This window comes from Heterostelium album, assembly GCF_000004825.1.
Source record: "Heterostelium album PN500 unplaced genomic scaffold PPL_contig12, whole genome shotgun sequence".
In the NCBI taxonomy this organism is placed as follows: Eukaryota; Evosea; class Eumycetozoa; order Acytosteliales; family Acytosteliaceae; genus Heterostelium; species Heterostelium album.
Window position 1 is genome coordinate 489,823 of NW_008805089.1, and position 17,986 is coordinate 507,808.

Sequence of the window (17,986 nt, forward strand, 5' to 3'; positions counted from 1 at the left end):
CTGTTCAATGCATTCAGAATCATCAAAAGAATGGATAAAAAAAAAAAATTTCAATCATTACCCAAAATAGTCATAGATGTCACACATCATCACTATGCTTTAATCAAAACAACTATTAATTAATTTAAAAAAAAATAACTACGGACATTCCAGAACAACAAGACAAAGCGTGGTGGCAGGTCTTAAACAACCGAAAGTAAATTTAATATGGCACTCAAAAGATCAAAAAGGGGAGACAGATTTTTTGCAACTCAAAAAAAAATAAATCCCAGAAAATAAAAAAATCGAAAATGGTAAGCAAAATTTGTGTCAGAAAAACTTCTTTGTTTTTTTTTTTTTAAAAAAGATTTTTTTTTAATTTTTTTTTTAATTTTTTTTTTTTTTGTATTTTTTTTTTTTTTTAAATTTATTTTTAAAATTATTTATTAATATTATTTATTTTAATAATATAAGGATAATAATAATTCAGTTTTAAAAAGAACAGTGTCCCCAAATAAAAAATTATTTAATGATTATTTTGTTGTAGATGAAATTTATAAGTTAGCCACCAGAATCAACGGTCCTTTGCCAATGCCTGAGGAGACACTAGTAGTGAACCCAATACATGGAGTAGTGGACCTAACACAGGTGGACCCAATAGATGTAGACTTTACATTAGTGGACATAGTAGAGTTGGACCCTATGCAAATAGACCCAGTACTAGCTGTGGATCTAACACAGGTGGACCCAATTGACGCATACCCGACATTAGTAGAATTGGACCCAATTCATGCATACCCGACATTAGTGGACCTAGTAGAATTGGACCCAATGCCGCTAAACCAAGAAGGAGTGCGTGAAGACCATTTCTATGCCATCAGACCATTGTTTGAAACAATCAGATTAGATCTATCAACTAATTTGGCTGCATACTACTGTGCATCCAATGAATTAGCTCATGGTCAAGGTGCTAAATATAAGACTCCTCACACAGCTTTTAATCCATATACGATTACATCATTAGAGCGTACTCAGCTCCTTCATTATTTTAATCATCACTATTATGGTACCCAAATGATCCCTAAAGACTTTAATGATGGATTTTTCATCTTTCGTCATCATTACAACCACACAACAACCAATATTCCTATTTTGCCTCGACTTGGTGGAAATATTGAAGAATGTTTCCATTCTATAGACAATAATGAAATTTTAGATGATCTCAAAAATGGTCTACCAACTCAATGGGAGCAGAACAACAAAATCGATTTAAAAAGACAAAGTCAGAATGGTCTTTTAGAGTATGGTTTTTTTGATAGCAATGAAGAAGCAGAGGAATGGAGATATCATATCTGTATAATTAATTATTTGAAAATTAATATATATAAAAATCATATCTTGTTAACAACCGAGATGAAAACTCTCTATCAATAAATTTAAAAATTATATTCAACGTGACTTCGTTTTATTAATTGTATTACTTTATATTAAAAGTTATAAAATTAGATTTATTTTAATACATCGTAGAAATCATGATCCATTGCAGCGAGGATATCAAGAGTCTTGAGTTGAATTTTGACTGTCAAAAAAATTTTCGATAAATTCCTTTAAGTTTAGTGTGGTACTGAATGTTGAGCTGGAAGAAGTTGTAACTACGGGAGGAGAACCTATGTTTTGTCTTGTGGTCATGACAAATGTAGTGATCGCATTATCTTTCTTATGCCTTTTCATGAATTTACTTAATTCAACTTCGTCCACCTCGCTTTTACTCCTCTTTTTCGACAATTCAATTGTGATATCTGTTAAAACTCCAACTGATCTTTCAGATTTATTTTTGATAAGATCTAATTTACGATCTATATCTTCAGTTGATTCTGAGTATGTTGGAATTGCTTGCTTCATCTTACGTTCATCGTACAACTCTGAACCAGTTGTAACCATGTCTCTGATTTCATCACAAATTGGTTTAAAATCGGGATTGCGAGTTTCCACATGATATTTGATTTTTTCTGCTATTCGTATTAATCTTTTTGGTACCGTTTTAATATTCTTATTATTCTTCTCAGATCTGTGGTTTTTCTTATATATTACTGTAATTATTTTTATTATATTATCTAAAATAAGTTGATGTATACTATTATTACTATTATTATTGTTATTAATATTATTAATGTTGTTGTTGTCGTTGATTACTATAGTTGATTTCTGTAGAATATAACTTAATAAAAAGGAGATAAATATTGGAGAGTTGAAATAGATTTGTACATCTTTGAATTCGATCGTGCTGAAAAATTTAAAAAAATCAGGTGGATGATTTTCAAGTAAATCTGTACTTAAAGTTCTCTTTAAATATGATTTCACATTACCATTGGGCTGGCAAATATAGAAAAACATTGGTGTTTTCATTGAACAGAACTCCGATGGGACAATGAGGAGTTTAAGCTGTTGATTAATCTTGGCTGCACTTTGGGACAAAATAATAAGTTGTATTTTGTCACCAATGGCAATAGGCTTTGGAATGTCAGATAATTCAAAAGAACTAATCTCGAAGATTGGTTGAAGTGTTCCAACAAAAATTTTCTCTAAATCTTAAAAAAATAATTAGTTTAAATTTCATTTCGATTTTTTTATAACTTACATGTTTGTAGTATTTTGTTAAGTTTCTCTATTGATATACTTTGTTCATTTTGTATTCCGAATAGACCTGTATATTCATCATCAACAAGCTGAGCATCAGATAAAATTTTTTTATCTTTCTCTGCCTTCACCTTTATTATATCAAGAATTTGAGAATATACATTTGTATAAAATCCATCATGCAAACTAATGGTGTGTCGAATGTGCTCACCTCGCAAAGATCTTGCATCGTTAAACCCAAAGTTTAAACTCATTACAAAGAGTCTAATAGTGAGAATAGGAACATAATAGTGGGTATTCATTAATTGAATCAATGAATCATTGCCTTTGTTGTTGTTTCCATAGAAACCCAAAAATCTTTTCCAATTTGACTCGAAACCTTCATTGTTGATCATTGTTAAACTTAGTCCATGTTTCTTGCATATGCGCAAATACCGCGCAATATGTAATAGTATGTGAGTGTAATAAGTCATCTCTCTAACTCCAAAGAGATCGACAAACAGTGTTAAAAATTGATTGCACAACGTTTGAATTGAAACTATTTCATTGTCTGTCATCTCTTTAATCTCTTGACTTGTTGAATCCAGTTTATTAAAGACTTTCGATGCTTCCTTGAATACCAATGATAGACTTTCGCCAATTGGTAGATCGCCAAGCTTATTCTTATGAAATTGTTTCACAATCTTAGCTTCTTCGGTTTTGTCAAACTCTGAAAGAATTCCCGGTAAATATTTGAAGATTGCATCACATTCACCACCGGTGAGCATTCCAACCTCATCAACATATATATATTGACTTTGAGAAAACAAATTTGCTTTGGGATTTATACTTTTAAGCTCTGGAATTGATTGAAATGCTTCCAAAATGTAGGCAGTGAGATGTGTATGAATAGAAAAAGTTGATTTCAACAACTTTTCTGTTATTCTTTGTTTACCTAGTAAAATAATTAAATATTAAGTCAATTTTTTATAGAAATACAATTGATCTATGATAAGCTTACAATGAAGACTACAAATAATAAAAATTGCTTTAATAAGTAATATGTCCACGAGATTTCTACTATTGTTCGCACCTATATAAAAATAATTAATACCAAATTATAAATTGTTTTTTCCTTCAAGTTACATTAATTACAATTGGCTTCACCAGTGTGTTCGCATTTTATACCTGGAAAAAGATTATTTTCCTCATCTCTACAATTTACACATTTAGCATCATTAATCTGTGTTTCCAAAAGCGCGGCTTTGAAATAATCGGCTGATTTCTTACAACATGGGCAAGGTGATTCACCGTTATAATCTGATTTGTCTCTTGCGAGATTTTGAGCCATTTTTAGATCGATTGAGGAAAAAAATTTGATGGGAATTGTAACAACATCATTTGCAAAATTGAATGTAACTTCTTTAATAGAATTAATTTGTTCTATTACAGAAGAAAGAAATTTGGCAGTATTTGATTCTTTTCCAAAACCAATCCCTAACATAAGAATCGAAGAGCATGACTGTGAGGGTAAATTTGCAAGAAACAATGGGACTATGCCAATTCCAAACAACCCTTCATTAACTTTGGGTGTTCCATCAGATGATATCTTGAAGATGCCCATATTTTTAACCTTTTGCAAAAAGCTTTTGAAGTATTCAGATTCAAAAATCTTTTTACTATTCTTTAGCTGATTGATATTCTCAGTATCATTAGAATTGTCAAAAACACCATGTTTTTTTGAATCCATAAAAAAAATTGTGAAAGACAATTGAAACATATATTTGATGACATGTTCCACATTTAGACAAATGCTCGAAAAAACTGAATTTCTGGGTAAAAATTGTTTTCTAAAATCCAGTAGGAGTTGATAAAATCTTTCGCCAATACGATCATTAGATACTGAGTGTGCAATTGTCTCAACATGTTTTGATATGTCTCCATTGGTAAAATCACCAGCATTGCTCGAAGATCTTTGCCAGGGAGAGATAGGAAAGAAAATTGGATTGTCAACTTCCAAAGAACCCACTGAAGTGTAACCTACATTCACAATTGATTGCATTAACGTACATTCTGAAAAAGCTGACGCATTCCTAATACTGTTTGTTGATACCAATTTATCTGAAGTAGGTTTGAGAATATTGTTGCTGAGTAGAGACTGTCCATATGAAATTCCAAGGCATTTCGATGAGATTGTTGTTCTAATGATATGTTCCTCTTCAACTATTACTTTTATCTGAACACGATTGTCTTTACCATACAAAAGGTCTTGATATTTTGTGTTGCTATTTACTTCTGCAAAAAACTCTTCATTACTAACTTTAAAAATAGTAAACAACGATAAAATAATATTTATCAATGTCATTATTCTATTTTTTTTTGAATCTGTATCCTTTAATGATTTATATTCTTTTATATGTGCTCTATCTTTATTATTGGTGATATTGTCACTATTAACTATATCAATGAAAAACCTATTAAATGAACCTTGGGGTCTCACTACATTATCCGTTTCATCACTACGCCCAACAGAGATTGTAATTCCTGTAAAATTAAATACATGATCTTGTTCCATTTATTTCACTATGAATATAAAAATAAGTAAAACTAAATAAAAAATTGTGTTGTTGAACCGAAAGCAAAAAAAAAACTAAAAATTAAATAAAATCAAAACTAAAATTAAATAAAATAAAAAAAAAATACAATTATTTATACGAATATTCTTGACACCAAATTTTTAGATTCTCCACAAAACAAAACTGGCTCTTGCTTGTATCCATAAATCGAATAAAATTAAAAAAACCACTCTGATCACATTAACCCCACTAATTTTTAATTTTTACTTTTTTTTTAAAATTAATGCGCAGGCGAAAGTTGTTGGGAGCCAGTTTTGTTTTGAAAACATTTTTACACAACTGCAAAAAAAAGTGAAAAAATTGTATGGAAGTTTATTATAAAGATTGATAAAAAAAGTTTATAAATGAGTACTAGTCATTCAACCAGTTAAATGATCCACAACCAAGGTCTTTTTTGGTGGTTCAGCGCCACGAACGCAGGCAGCATCACATTTCCAATTACGGTATTTGAAATTACAAGTGACCATCCAAGTATAATGATTGTATACAAAAGACACACAATCTATCTTTGAATTGATTATATCTTTACTTGAAACAGATGTCCTTGCAAATACATTCTGGTGCCATCCATCGGTGTATAATGGTGGTAGCTTAAAGAGTTCTTCATTCATATTCGAATTTGATTTATACCTAGAAAAATCAAACTTAGTAGTTGGAGTTTGGACATCTTGATATCCAATACTATATTTTACTTTTTTGTTGGTCATCTTCATGTTTGTATCTGATAGTATTTAATTTGGTTAAATATAATGTGTACACGTATAAAAAAACAAATAAAAAAATAATTACTTACCTGTTTGATGCTTGTTAAAGTGTGCCACCAACACTCCAAACTCCACAGTTCCAATATCCAGATTTTTAACGCATTTTCCGCCACGTACCCCTAGTCTGTCATTGATTCTGTTTTCAGCCAGGAATAGAAACTGGTCCAACATTAATCTCTTATGTTGAAGCACTAAATCCTCTGTTGTAATACGAACTTCATTCCCGATATTGGTATTTTTGACGATATTCATCGATGTGCTCATCAATCTGTGTGGATCTTTACTTTGATTACATTTGATGGATGGAACTGTTACTGCTACTGAGTTGAACTGTCGGTCGTCCATGTTGCTCTCATCTACATTGTGTATATGATTTGTTGATATGGAAGATTCTGCCAGAGCACGTGCTGGGTGCAGTTGGACCGGATATTGCGGAGAATAGATATTTGGGCAAGAATAATACGATAATTCTACTTTTTTCAAGTGATGGACCATGGGAGTTTGAGATACTGGGAGACCAAAGACTACAACCTCAAGAGACTGGTCTGGAATGATTCTCTTATCATCAGCATCCACCCATATTATTTCTCTGCGAGGACAAGGAACCACTGGAGCTGCAGGAGCATTGATTGGAGACGGTGTTGTTGGAACTATATTTGAAGTATCGACTGGGGACTGATCGATAACTGGTATTGGGCTAGGTATTATAATACCTGTAGTTGGTTGTGGGGCAGTAATGATTGGAGACTGTGCAACCGGTGCGATGGGGGGTAGAACATCCTGAGTTGGTGCGATAACTGGAGTTGGTGCTACAGATGGAACAACTGAAGATACTACTTGTTTTGACTTGGATCTTCTTTTAGTCAATGTGGTTCTAGTTTCATAGCAATTTAGTCTTTCAGGGAAAGTGGATTTTCTTTTCTGTGAATTCTTTATTCATTTTCCCAAATTAGTATAAAATTAATAATCAAAAATTGATAGTTTTTTTTTTATAAAAATCAAAATGAAAATATATGAAAAAAAAAATAATAATAATAAATAAAAAACAAAAATAAAAAAATAAAAATATAAAATAATAAATAATAAAGGAAAAAAAAAAAAAAAGTAGTGTGGGGGAAAAAAAAATCTTCAAAAAAATCTTTTTATGACGCAATATTCACTTACCATTTTTTTTTTTTTGTGTTGCAAAATATTTTAAACCAAATGAACTGTGGCAGGTCTCTCATCAAAATTTATAGTGGATCAGTCTCATATTAAATTTACTTTCGGTCTGCCACCACGCTTTGTATTTTTACTTTTGTTTTTTAAATGGTTTGCAAACCACTATATTTATTTTTTTTGAAATCAGCTGAAATTATATAAACAATTTCTAAAGAAAGTTAAAGTAAATAATAAATGACTGGTGAAAAAGTAGTTGTAACAGGCGCCACAGGATACATTGCAGGTATACAGATTCAAGACCTCTTGTCAAAGGGCTACAATGTATCTGCAATCGTCAGAAACAAGAGTAACACTGAGAAGTTGCAACACTTATTGCAGTTAGATGGTGCTTCAGACCGTTTGACTCTTGAGGAAGGTGATTTAGACACTGCTGACTACTCTACCATTTTCAAGGATGCCACTTATATCATCCACACTGCCTCACCTTACATCTACACCGCCGATGATCCCGAGCGTGATATTGTGCAGCCAGCCATCAAAGGTAACATCTCTGTACTGGAAGCAGCCGCTTTAATACCATCGATCAAGAAGATCGTTATCACCTCATCGACAGCTGCCATTTTCGATGCCTCAAAGAAGAAGGATGTCTACACTGAAGACGACTGGAGTGACGGTACCTCCATTGCTGCTCCTTACGCCTATTCAAAGTACTTGGCCGAGAAGCGTGCTCACGATTGGATTAAAAAGCGTCGTGAGACCAATCCCAATCTCTTTGAAGTAGTGTTTATCAATCCTGCATTTGTACTTGGTGCACCACTTGCCAAACATATCAATACCAGTATCAAGACATTCGCAGAGGCACTCACTGGTAGTCCACAGAACCGAAGAATCGGTGTTACCGATGTCCACGATGTTGTAGACATCATTACCTACGTGATGGAAACCTCTGAGAACTTCAACCTACATAGAAAACTCGTTGCTAACGAAGTCATGACATTTAAGGAACTCGGTCAACGTGCAGCCTCTTTATTCCCACATCTCGAATTCAATACCAACTCGACACCCGATAGCTCAGCAACCAACACACTTGCAGATCCTCATCACTATATTTTCAAATCAATCTCCCCAATTAAACTTCAAAGAGAGCCAGCCAACTTGAATAATACTCTTAAATCTACTGTTGAATACCTCATTGCAAACAAACATATCAACCCAACCAATAAATAAACTAACATCTTTGTATTTAAGTAAATTATTATTTTAACAAATGACTGTGTGTTTAACTTCAAACTTTAATGATCATTTATTTTGTTATTTTGAAGAAGAAAAGTTTCTATGTTTGTTTAATTAAGATATTGATCAGAATAAAATAATTTGAAGACTTTAAAGTTTTTTGTATACATGTCATCCGAATCGATATGGATAATATCAACATATCAAAAACGAACGACGAGGATCAACTATCACTATTTTATTATAACTTTTTGCAAAATGATTTATATTTGTTTGTTTAGAAGCACTTTCTGTGGACGATGGATGGACCAGACTCGTCATACTCTTCCTTGGAGATCCACATTTGTTGGAAAGTGGAGAGGGAGGCCAAAATGGAACCTCCGATCCAGACAGAGTATTTACGTTCTGGTGGGGCAATAATCTTAATCTTCATGGTTGATGGGGCCAAAGCGGTCAACTCCTTTTGCATACGGTCAGCAATACCTGGGAACATAGTGGTACCACCAGAAAGGACGACGTTACCGTACAAGTCCTTACGGATATCAACATCACACTTCATGATGGAGTTGTAGGTGGTTTCGTGGATACCAGCAGATTCCATACCCAAGAAGGATGGTTGGAAGAGGGCTTCTGGGCAACGGAAACGTTCATTACCGATGGTAATGACTTGACCGTCTGGCAATTCGTATGACTTCTCGAGGGCAGATGAGGAGGCGGCGGTTTGCATTTCGTTTTCGAAGTCAAGGGCAACGTAGGCGAGCTTTTCCTTGATGTCACGGACGATTTCACGTTCGGCGGTGGTGGTGAATGAGTAACCACGTTCAGTCAAGATCTTCATCATGTAGTCGGTAAGATCACGACCAGCAAGATCGAGACGGAGGATAGCGTGTGGGAGGGCATAACCTTCGTAGATTGGGACAGTGTGGGAGACACCATCACCAGAGTCCATAACGATACCGGTGGTACGACCAGAGGCATAGAGGGAAAGGACGGCTTGGATAGCAACGTACATGGCTGGAGTGTTGAAGGTCTCGAACATGATTTGGGTCATCTTCTCACGATTGGCCTTTGGGTTGAGTGGGGCTTCAGTCAAGAGAACTGGGTGTTCCTCTGGGGCAACACGGAGTTCGTTGTAGAAAGTGTGATGCCAGATCTTCTCCATATCATCCCAGTTGGTAACGATACCGTGCTCAATTGGGTACTTGAGGGTCAAGATACCTCTCTTTGATTGAGCTTCATCTCCGACGTAGGAGTCCTTTTGACCCATACCGACCATGACACCAGTGTGTCTTGGACGACCGACGATCGATGGGAATACAGCACGTGGGGCATCATCTCCGGCGAAACCGGCCTTACACATACCGGAACCGTTGTCAATAACCAAAGCAGTAACGTCTTCTCCTTCCATTGTTGATTGAGTTTATATAGGGTTTATTTAGAAAAATACAAAAAATAAAATACAAATAATTTATACAAGTTAATTAATAAAATAGGTTGTGATAATGATGAAGTCTTTGAATGAAAATTTGGTCATTATATAGTATCCAATTTTCATCAAAAAAAATTCAATCAAAAAATAAAAATAAATCATTTTGAAGCGAAGTAAAAATCCATTAAAAATGGGTTTGTTTGTTCAACAAAAATGGGTTCAATATTTGGTAAATTCATTGATTTTTAAAATAAATTGAAAAAACCACCATTTTTTTTACCCCAGTCGATTTTATCTACCCATTTTCAGAGATATAAACAATTTATTTATTTTGTTTTTTTTTTTAATGTATCGTAACCGACAACCTGATGTTCATTTTCATATGAAAATTTAACCTGATCATATTTTTAGCATATCGATAAAATAAAAGGTTTTGTTCACATTTATTGAATGATTATTGATTTTGTTTTGTGGATACAAATTTGATCATTGTTTATTTAAAAAAAATAAAATAATTTTTATCAAAGTTTAAACATAAAGTCCAAAATAAAAATTTATTATATATAAAGCTTTATAGTTCGGAGTTGATTTGGTTAGAGGTGGGCTGTAGATCTTGATTGATTGTTTTGGGGGAAATGACTGTTGTACACAGGCATGAGATGAAAAAATTTATTATATACTCGGAAATAAGTACTTGACTATTAAACTAATTGGTTTAGATATCTATTCTAGAGTCGATTGGATTTCCATTTAGTTGAATGCTGTAAAGTATTGATCTATATGCATATTAGGTTTGTGTAATATAATTATTTTTTCATATTTGATTTGTTTTAATTATCAATATTGTTATTATTATTATCATTATTATTTGGTTGGTTATTAATATTATTTGAATATATTGGTTTGTTTGGTTTGTTTTGAGTTTGTTTAAAATATACTATAATGGAAATTGTTGATGTTTTTTTTTAGGAGTGGATTCTTTTGGTAATTTAATATATTATGATTTGGTTTTGTTTGGTGTGCATTGTATGTGATTTATATATATATGTATATGATGTAGTATAAGATGTGATTTAGTTAAGCAAATTTACAACGTTCATAGAGGTATTGGTCTGGTTAGTTTGGTTTTCTTGTTTGTTATTATTATTGTTATTGTTGTTATTATTATTATTATTATTATTATTTGATGGAGAAATTAAATGTTGTTGTTGAGACTGTGATTTAACTTCTTTTTTCATCAACTTTGCATAGTGTAGACCACAAGCATTACACAAACTAAAATAATAAAAATATAGATTTTATAAGTAAGAATTTTCAATTAAATTATTGCGAATTTGTTAGCCAGTTGAATAATAACTTACGATTTTCCACCAGCAGGACCTTTTCTCCATTCGGGGGTTTGAGTTGTTCCACATGATGTACAAAAAGGCGTGTCTGCCTTTTTCTTCTTTGACTCTGAGCCTTCGCTTTGTAGAGCTGGGTTGGAGGCCGCGGAGCTACCGACTGTGGAGCTACCACTTCCGGTGCCACTGGTGTGGGCAGAGTTTCCAACGTTGAGTTGGCCGGTGCTGTTGGACAGGTGGCCGCCGGCGGCGTTGGTAGTGGTGAGAGAGCTTGTGGTGGTTCCAACACCACCGAGGGTAGAGCTGGTGTTGGTGGTATCTGACAGACCGGTGGCGGTCGGTTTCTTTTTCTTTCTGAAACGCCTTGGTCTGGTCAAAGGAACACTGATTCGAGAGCGTTCCTCTTCATTAAATTTTCTTTCCAATTTTTCTTTTTGAGTGACATTCTCAATCATCCGCATCAAATCGTTTCCTTTCTCCTTCATGTCATTGAGAATTTCTTCAGTGATACCGTTGGTCAGGCTTGATTTGGCCATCTTTGAAATCTCTGAACTCAAATCTCTGATTTCAATCCATGTTTCTTGTTCGTTTGGCATCACTCCGAAAATTGGGATTGGCTGTTGTGGTAATACAGGAATGTGTTGTAGTTGTTGTTGTTGTTGTTGATGATGATGAGTTGAAGTAGTAGTCACCAGAATAGGCGGTGTCGAATTCGATGTAGTTGTTGTGGTTGTTGTTGGTCCGCTACTACTACTACTACTGCTGCTACTACTAGTGATGTTGTTGATGTGGGATTGTGAGTTTGACAATTTAACATAGCCACTACTGCTATCGGGACTCTGTAGTTGGGCAACATGAAGAGACGATGACGATGACAGTAGTGAGGGTGGTGGAGGTGTCGATGATTCCGGTGAGTTTGGAGGTGATGAGTAGAATGACGATGTACTGGATGAGTTGTAGTCATCCTGTTGAAGATGATGGTGATGTTGTTGTTGTTGTTGCTCACCATCAGCGGTTTTTCTTCGTTTTTCAGAGTGTGGCTGACTGGTAAAATAGATGTTCGGCGATTTCTGTGGAGTGTTTGTTGACGATATATGAGATTGGTTTGATTGTTGGCTGTTGTAGCTACTGTGCGGTGATTCCGATGCGAAATTGTTGTGATGATTGGTTGGACTACCGGGTGCTATCATTGGCGGTATGATCGACCTGCCACTGCTTACCAGTGAGCTCGGAACATTAGAGTCAGCATCGACGAAATTGTGGTAGTTTCGAGAAGACTGTTTCTCGAGAGACGGCGAAATCTGATGTCCAGGCATTGGCGACGAAGCAGACGAAGAATGGTTTTTACTAAATGGAATTGTTGTCATTCGAATACTTCCACCAATGCTACCACTCCCACTTCCACTGCTGTTGTTGGAGTTGCCGCTGCTGCTGTTATTGGAGCTGCCGCTGCTGCTACTACTACTGTTGCTGTTGTTGCTACTACTACTACTATTACTGCCACCACCACCACCGACATTGATTTTCGAAATGGGTGGGTAGGATGTGTGGTGACTTGAAAATGGGGGTGGTTGATATATGTGGGAATGTGGGTGATGATGGTGGCTACTATGTGTTGACAATATTGGGTGTGGTGACTGGTTTGACAAAGATGATGACGACGATGCTGAAGACGGTGGTGACACTGTTGGCAAAATTAAAGGTTGTGTTATTGCATGGTGATGATGATGACTTTGAAGATGTTGTTGCTGTTGCTGTTGATTTTGTGTCAAATTGTATATTGGTGATTCTGTTGGAGATGGATGATTCATTCTATATGATTGTATTGTATGTTGTTGTTGTTGTTGTTCATTAATACCATACTGTTCTGATTGTTGTTGTTGTTGTTGATGATGGTGATTATGTTGATGATGAATATTTAAAGAAGGTGATTGTTGAAGTTGTAATATTAGATGCTGACTAAGGTGATGATGATGGTGATGTTGTTGCTGTTGTTGTTGTTGTTGTTGTTGTTGATTATTTGGCCTGTTGTTGTTGTTATTATCCATATTCCAACAGAAAGTGGCTGCTGGTTGAACACTGAAGATGAGAATTGTTTCCTCCTCTGATACTCACGAACCTATTTTTTAGCTAGGAGCGCTTTCCATTAAGCAGTGTTATCTGCACGATTGATATATAGAGGGGATCTCTTTCAAAACTAGTTGTTTTTGTTGGAGTGTGTGGTGAATGATATCTCTTTTGTATTATATCAAAGTTTGGAGATTTTTTTTTTTTTTGTTTTGGTTTTAATTTTGCTTTTTGATTTTCTAAATTGATGACTTTTGGTGGTGTGTGGTAGGAAAAGGCAGTTGGGGGGTGAACTTGAAATTGAGAAAGAAAACTATTTCGACTGCTATGAGTGTTGTGTGCTCTCGAAACTACTACTACTGCTGCTGTATTATATCTTGATTTTAAATCTTACTGATGTATCTATCTATTAATGAATGTTTAAATAATTTATAAATATATATATGTGTGTGAGAGTTGTGTGTATATTGTCTCTGTGTTTGTTTATATTGATATGCTCTGTTTTCAAATCTGTTTATTAAATTTAAATTAAAGATAGTAGTTGGTTAGTGAACAAGTCAGATAAATTAAATTCAATGTTTTTTTTTGGATTAAAAAAAAAAAATTCCAACAAGAACAATAATAAAACAATTATAATTGTTGGTTTTAAATGATTTATAAAGTTCCGATTCAATGTTCAATTCTATTCATTTATTGTTAGATTGACTTGATTTAAAAATTTAAATATTGAAAGATGAAATTATCATCCTGATCAGGTGAATTTGATCAAAAATGGTAATTTATCCAGTTGACTTTTGACAGATCAAAGAGAAACAAAGTGTGAGTTTTTTTTTAAAGGGGGGTTGTTTGTGGTTTAGCTTTAGATATGTATATAAAACTATGTGAACCAAGACCAAAAAACAAAATAAAATAAAAATACCAATCCAAAATAAAGAGTAGTTGAATGTAACAAAACAACAACTTGCAATCAACCACTTTCATTAATTAATTTTAATTTCTAGATTGTGTACGTGTGAGGATGTCGACAGTGTGAACAATGAATTGAAGTGAAAACGTGATTAATAGATTAGGTAACTAGGTGTTTAAATGTTGTTGTTGCGGCTGCTGTTATTATTATTATTATTATTGGTGCTCTGCACTACAAGTAAGTAGCCGCCGTCGTTTCATTTTTTAATGATCATAAAAATATTGTTCCACCAAGAACAAACAAACAACAACAAAAAAAAACATCCACTTTCTTATTTTGGATATCTTTCGGGTTGGTGGGCTTTAATTTATTATTATATTGGTGGTTTGGTTTAGTTTATTTCTCTTGAATTTAATGATACAAATGAATTTTCACACAAACATACACAACAGATTTATTAGCCGATGATTTATGAATTGGATATCATAGTGTTATTTTAACTTGTTTGTTTGTTTATTTGGCTAGATTGGTCATTGTAACTGTAAAAGCGTTTATTTATTTCTACCGACGACGATTATAAATAAAAAAAAAAGAAAAAGAAAAAGAAAAAAAAGCATAAAACATTGGTTTATTTAATAATAGTCTGGTAATTTCGACACTTCACAAGGATCTCTAATTTAATTACAACACGTGATCATGATAACGATTTATATACAGATTGAAATGATATTATTGTGTGTTTGGGTGGTGTGGATGCTTGTCAAGATGAGATACTGCAAACGGTGAAGTGAAAGGCCAGATATTTTAAAACCATTTTTGGTGTAGATAGTTTGGTCCAAACACCTTTAGAGTGTGATGGATGTTTTTTTTAGTTTAGTGGTTGCTGTTTTAATACTTTTTGGAGTGGTGGTTATATAACAGATGTTTGAATGTGGCAAGATGCACGCAGTGCAATGGTTGAGTGAGATAGATAAGAATGTTACATTGAAAAACCTCTTTTTGATCTCATTCATGAATAATGTTTGAATTTCATTGAAAAGATATTGATTGTAAACAAAAATAAAAATAAAAAATAAAAATAAAAATAAAAAAAAGGTGGAAAGTTGGATAACTGTTATTTTAAAATGATTTTATCGACAAACAACAAAACTTTGACTCACCTAGCCGATGATAAATGAATAAAATTCTCTTAAAACAAAAATAAAAAATTTGTTGTTGTATGAACTTTTTCTTTTTTTAAATATATATATTTTGGCTCTGTGGTGCTATACTGTTTAAAAATAGATATTATATGTTTGTTTTGTATACTACTGAATAAATGAAGTATTATGGAGAGTAGCTCTACAACACATCGATGTAGTAGCTGCTGTTTCCACTACAAAAGTTTCACACAAACCTATTCCTATTTTAAAATTTGTTTTTTTTTTTTGAAGCTCTCCCACAATATTTATTATAGATCAACAACAAATCTCGAGAGTAAAGAAAACCACCAACATAATATATGAGAATGTTTTGTTTTTTTTTATATTAATTTGTTTAAATGTTTGAAAATGATTGATTTATTAGATGAATATGTAGTTTTTTTTTTTTTTGCAAATTTTTTTTTTGTTGATGGGCATCCACACCCACATCTCCATTCGGTCGAGTGTGTAATGTAATGATGCCTGGTCAATATTGAGTTTCACTTGAATTGGCACATCAAATTTCGTCAATCAATAGATAGTTGTGAGGTGTGACCACATTTAAAAATATACAAAAAAAATGAAATCAAAGATAAACTAAATTTGTTGTAACCCAAGATTCTTAAACAAAAGAAAAAAAAATAAATATCAAAACACAAAAAATGTTGATCAGCAAACAAAGCAAAGAAAACAAATATGTAAAGGGCTTTGAACTGATTTGTTTGGTTTTTTTTTTCACTTTTGGTATGATAGGGGGTGACAAATGTTTAATGAACGACTAGAAAAAAAAAACAAAAACTAACAGTTTTTTTTTTAAAAAAATAAATGTGTTGTTGCACATCCACTGTTTTTTGCAATTGTTTTTTTTTTTTTTTTTTTTTGCTTTAGATATTTTGAATTTGGAGATTTGAGAAGGAATATGTCGATGAATTCACATTCTATGGTGACATTTATGTTTGGTCAAATTGTGTGTGGTGTGTGTGTGTGTGTTTTCGAGCAGTGGTTGTGATAAGCCTATCGATCACTACTCAAATCACCAATTGACGATTGACTGACCAAAAGGATGTGTTGGTGGTTTGTTTTGTTGTTTGGTTTGATTTGCTTTGTTTTGGATTACTGTAATGAGTCTTTTCATTTGTTGCTGACAAGCTGTAAACAAACTTTCACAAAACCAAGGATAGTAGGAAAGTATATAAAACTAAAAATTATAAAAACAACTACAACAGAAAATATCTCTAAAGGTGATTGATGGTGTTTTGATGATGACAGGCATGCCATTTAAAAATAAATTCGAAGATGTGCTTGGTTTCAATTAATTAATTAATTGGGGTATAAAATTGAGGGAAGTTGTACCAATTTTGTGTGGTTTGGGGAACAAATAAATAAAAATGATGGTTTCTGATTGGATTGTTTTAAATTCACATTGGAATTCAAGTTTTACTTACAATATTGTATTGTTATTTTGATTCCTCTGACTTTGATATTGATTTTGACTGAATGTTAAAAAAAAAAAAAAAAACAGATCAATATCCTTCCACACCTCTAGCTATTTACAATCAATGACTTGTCTCTTTATACTGATAGTTTTATAATCTACTACTATTACTACTGCTGTGCTATATGCTGTTCTCAGATAAACCTAACCTATATCTCTTTCTCTGTGACTATTCTTTTATTAGTTTAATTGAAATTCAATGATTTGATTAGGTTTGACTGTTAGCAAACTGAAACAAACACCTTGAATTATTATTGAGTATAAATAAACATTATTAAAAATAAACAATATATATGGTTTGTTTTATCAATTGGAAACGATGGAGGGTAAAGATGGTGTGATATATTGCCATTTACTGGAGAAGGAGGACATCAAACAACAAAAAAAAAAATTGAAAAAAAATTAAAATAAAATTAAAACAATATATTTCTTCTGAAACATAATGATCAATCATTCATTTAGTCGGCAAACAGTAAACTACGATAGGGGTAATAAGATGTTGATGATACTATGTTGTGTTGGAATTTACCACACGTCTCATAAGAGACAGACACGCAGATACATTTGATTTGTCCAAGTCGAATAAAAAATTTGCAAAGGAAATCAAAAAAAACAAAACACAAAAAAAAAGTTCATCGAAAGATTTTTTTGGTTTTTTTTTTCTTTTTGCTTATCTTGATTTTTTCATTGTGAGTGCCTCTATTATTTTTTTGTTTTTTTTTTTTTTTGGGGTATTTCAGACAAAGAAAACAGACAATCACATTAAAACCTTTCAGGCTCGAATGAGGATTGAATTGGTCGGAGGTGATAATTAAGATATTTTAGAAAAACAAAATTAAGAGTTCCAAGACAGTCCAATCTAAATCGACAATCGATTGATATTGAAAAATAATATATGATTTGAATAAATATATAAAAAAATTTGTGGATGCTGTGATATTAGAGTTGGAGGCAAATTTGTTTATTGATTTTGTTTTTTCCAAGTATGTTAAATGATTTTTTTTTTGATTTCTAACTAATTATTTACCTACTAATTAATGATCAAAATTACTAATGATTATTGTACAGATAATTTTTTTTTTGGTTGTTTAGCCAAAACAAATGATTAATTCTATTGAGAAAAAAACAAAACTACTCAGTCTGAATAATAATAATTACCACTATGATTTTTTTTT

General features: G+C 32.8%; 6 protein-coding genes across 6 annotated transcripts; 2 read left to right on the forward strand and 4 right to left on the reverse strand.

The window, feature by feature from the left end:
- Nucleotides 1–290: 290 nt before the first annotated feature.
- PPL_05440 (uncharacterized protein) lies at nucleotides 291–1,413 on the forward strand (the record flags this gene model as incomplete). The annotated part of the gene is made up of 2 exons (XM_020576321.1): nucleotides 291–293; nucleotides 454–1,413. 2 exons carry the CDS (start codon nucleotides 291–293, stop codon nucleotides 1,411–1,413), a joined length of 963 nt encoding a protein of 320 aa, XP_020433570.1.
- Nucleotides 1,414–1,487: 74 nt separating this feature from the next.
- On the reverse strand, nucleotides 1,488–5,170 carry PPL_05441 (uncharacterized protein; the record flags this gene model as incomplete). The annotated part of the gene is made up of 5 exons (XM_020576322.1): nucleotides 1,488–1,558; nucleotides 1,719–2,567; nucleotides 2,618–3,550; nucleotides 3,617–3,688; nucleotides 3,751–5,170. The coding sequence occupies 5 exons, from the start codon at nucleotides 5,168–5,170 to the stop codon at nucleotides 1,488–1,490; spliced, it is 3,345 nt and encodes a 1,114-aa protein (XP_020433571.1).
- A 420-nt stretch (nucleotides 5,171–5,590) lies between these two features.
- Nucleotides 5,591–7,162, reverse strand: PPL_05442 (uncharacterized protein; the record flags this gene model as incomplete). Its single annotated transcript, XM_020576323.1, has 3 exons — nucleotides 5,591–5,912; nucleotides 6,021–6,916; nucleotides 7,160–7,162. The coding sequence occupies 3 exons, from the start codon at nucleotides 7,160–7,162 to the stop codon at nucleotides 5,591–5,593; spliced, it is 1,221 nt and encodes a 406-aa protein (XP_020433572.1).
- Nucleotides 7,163–7,390: 228 nt separating this feature from the next.
- PPL_05443 (NAD-dependent epimerase/dehydratase family protein) lies at nucleotides 7,391–8,383 on the forward strand (the record flags this gene model as incomplete). The annotated part of the gene is made up of 1 exon (XM_020576324.1): nucleotides 7,391–8,383. The coding sequence occupies one exon, from the start codon at nucleotides 7,391–7,393 to the stop codon at nucleotides 8,381–8,383; it is 993 nt and encodes a 330-aa protein (XP_020433573.1).
- Nucleotides 8,384–8,666: 283 nt separating this feature from the next.
- PPL_05444 (actin) lies at nucleotides 8,667–9,797 on the reverse strand (the record flags this gene model as incomplete). Its single annotated transcript, XM_020576325.1, has 1 exon — nucleotides 8,667–9,797. The coding sequence occupies one exon, from the start codon at nucleotides 9,795–9,797 to the stop codon at nucleotides 8,667–8,669; it is 1,131 nt and encodes a 376-aa protein (XP_020433574.1).
- Nucleotides 9,798–10,546: 749 nt separating this feature from the next.
- PPL_05445 (GATA-type transcription factor) lies at nucleotides 10,547–16,594 on the reverse strand (the record flags this gene model as incomplete). Its single annotated transcript, XM_020576326.1, has 7 exons — nucleotides 10,547–10,579; nucleotides 10,910–11,093; nucleotides 11,180–12,344; nucleotides 12,510–13,240; nucleotides 15,296–15,323; nucleotides 16,478–16,514; nucleotides 16,538–16,594. The coding sequence occupies 7 exons, from the start codon at nucleotides 16,592–16,594 to the stop codon at nucleotides 10,547–10,549; spliced, it is 2,235 nt and encodes a 744-aa protein (XP_020433575.1).
- Nucleotides 16,595–17,986: the final 1,392 nt, after the last annotated feature.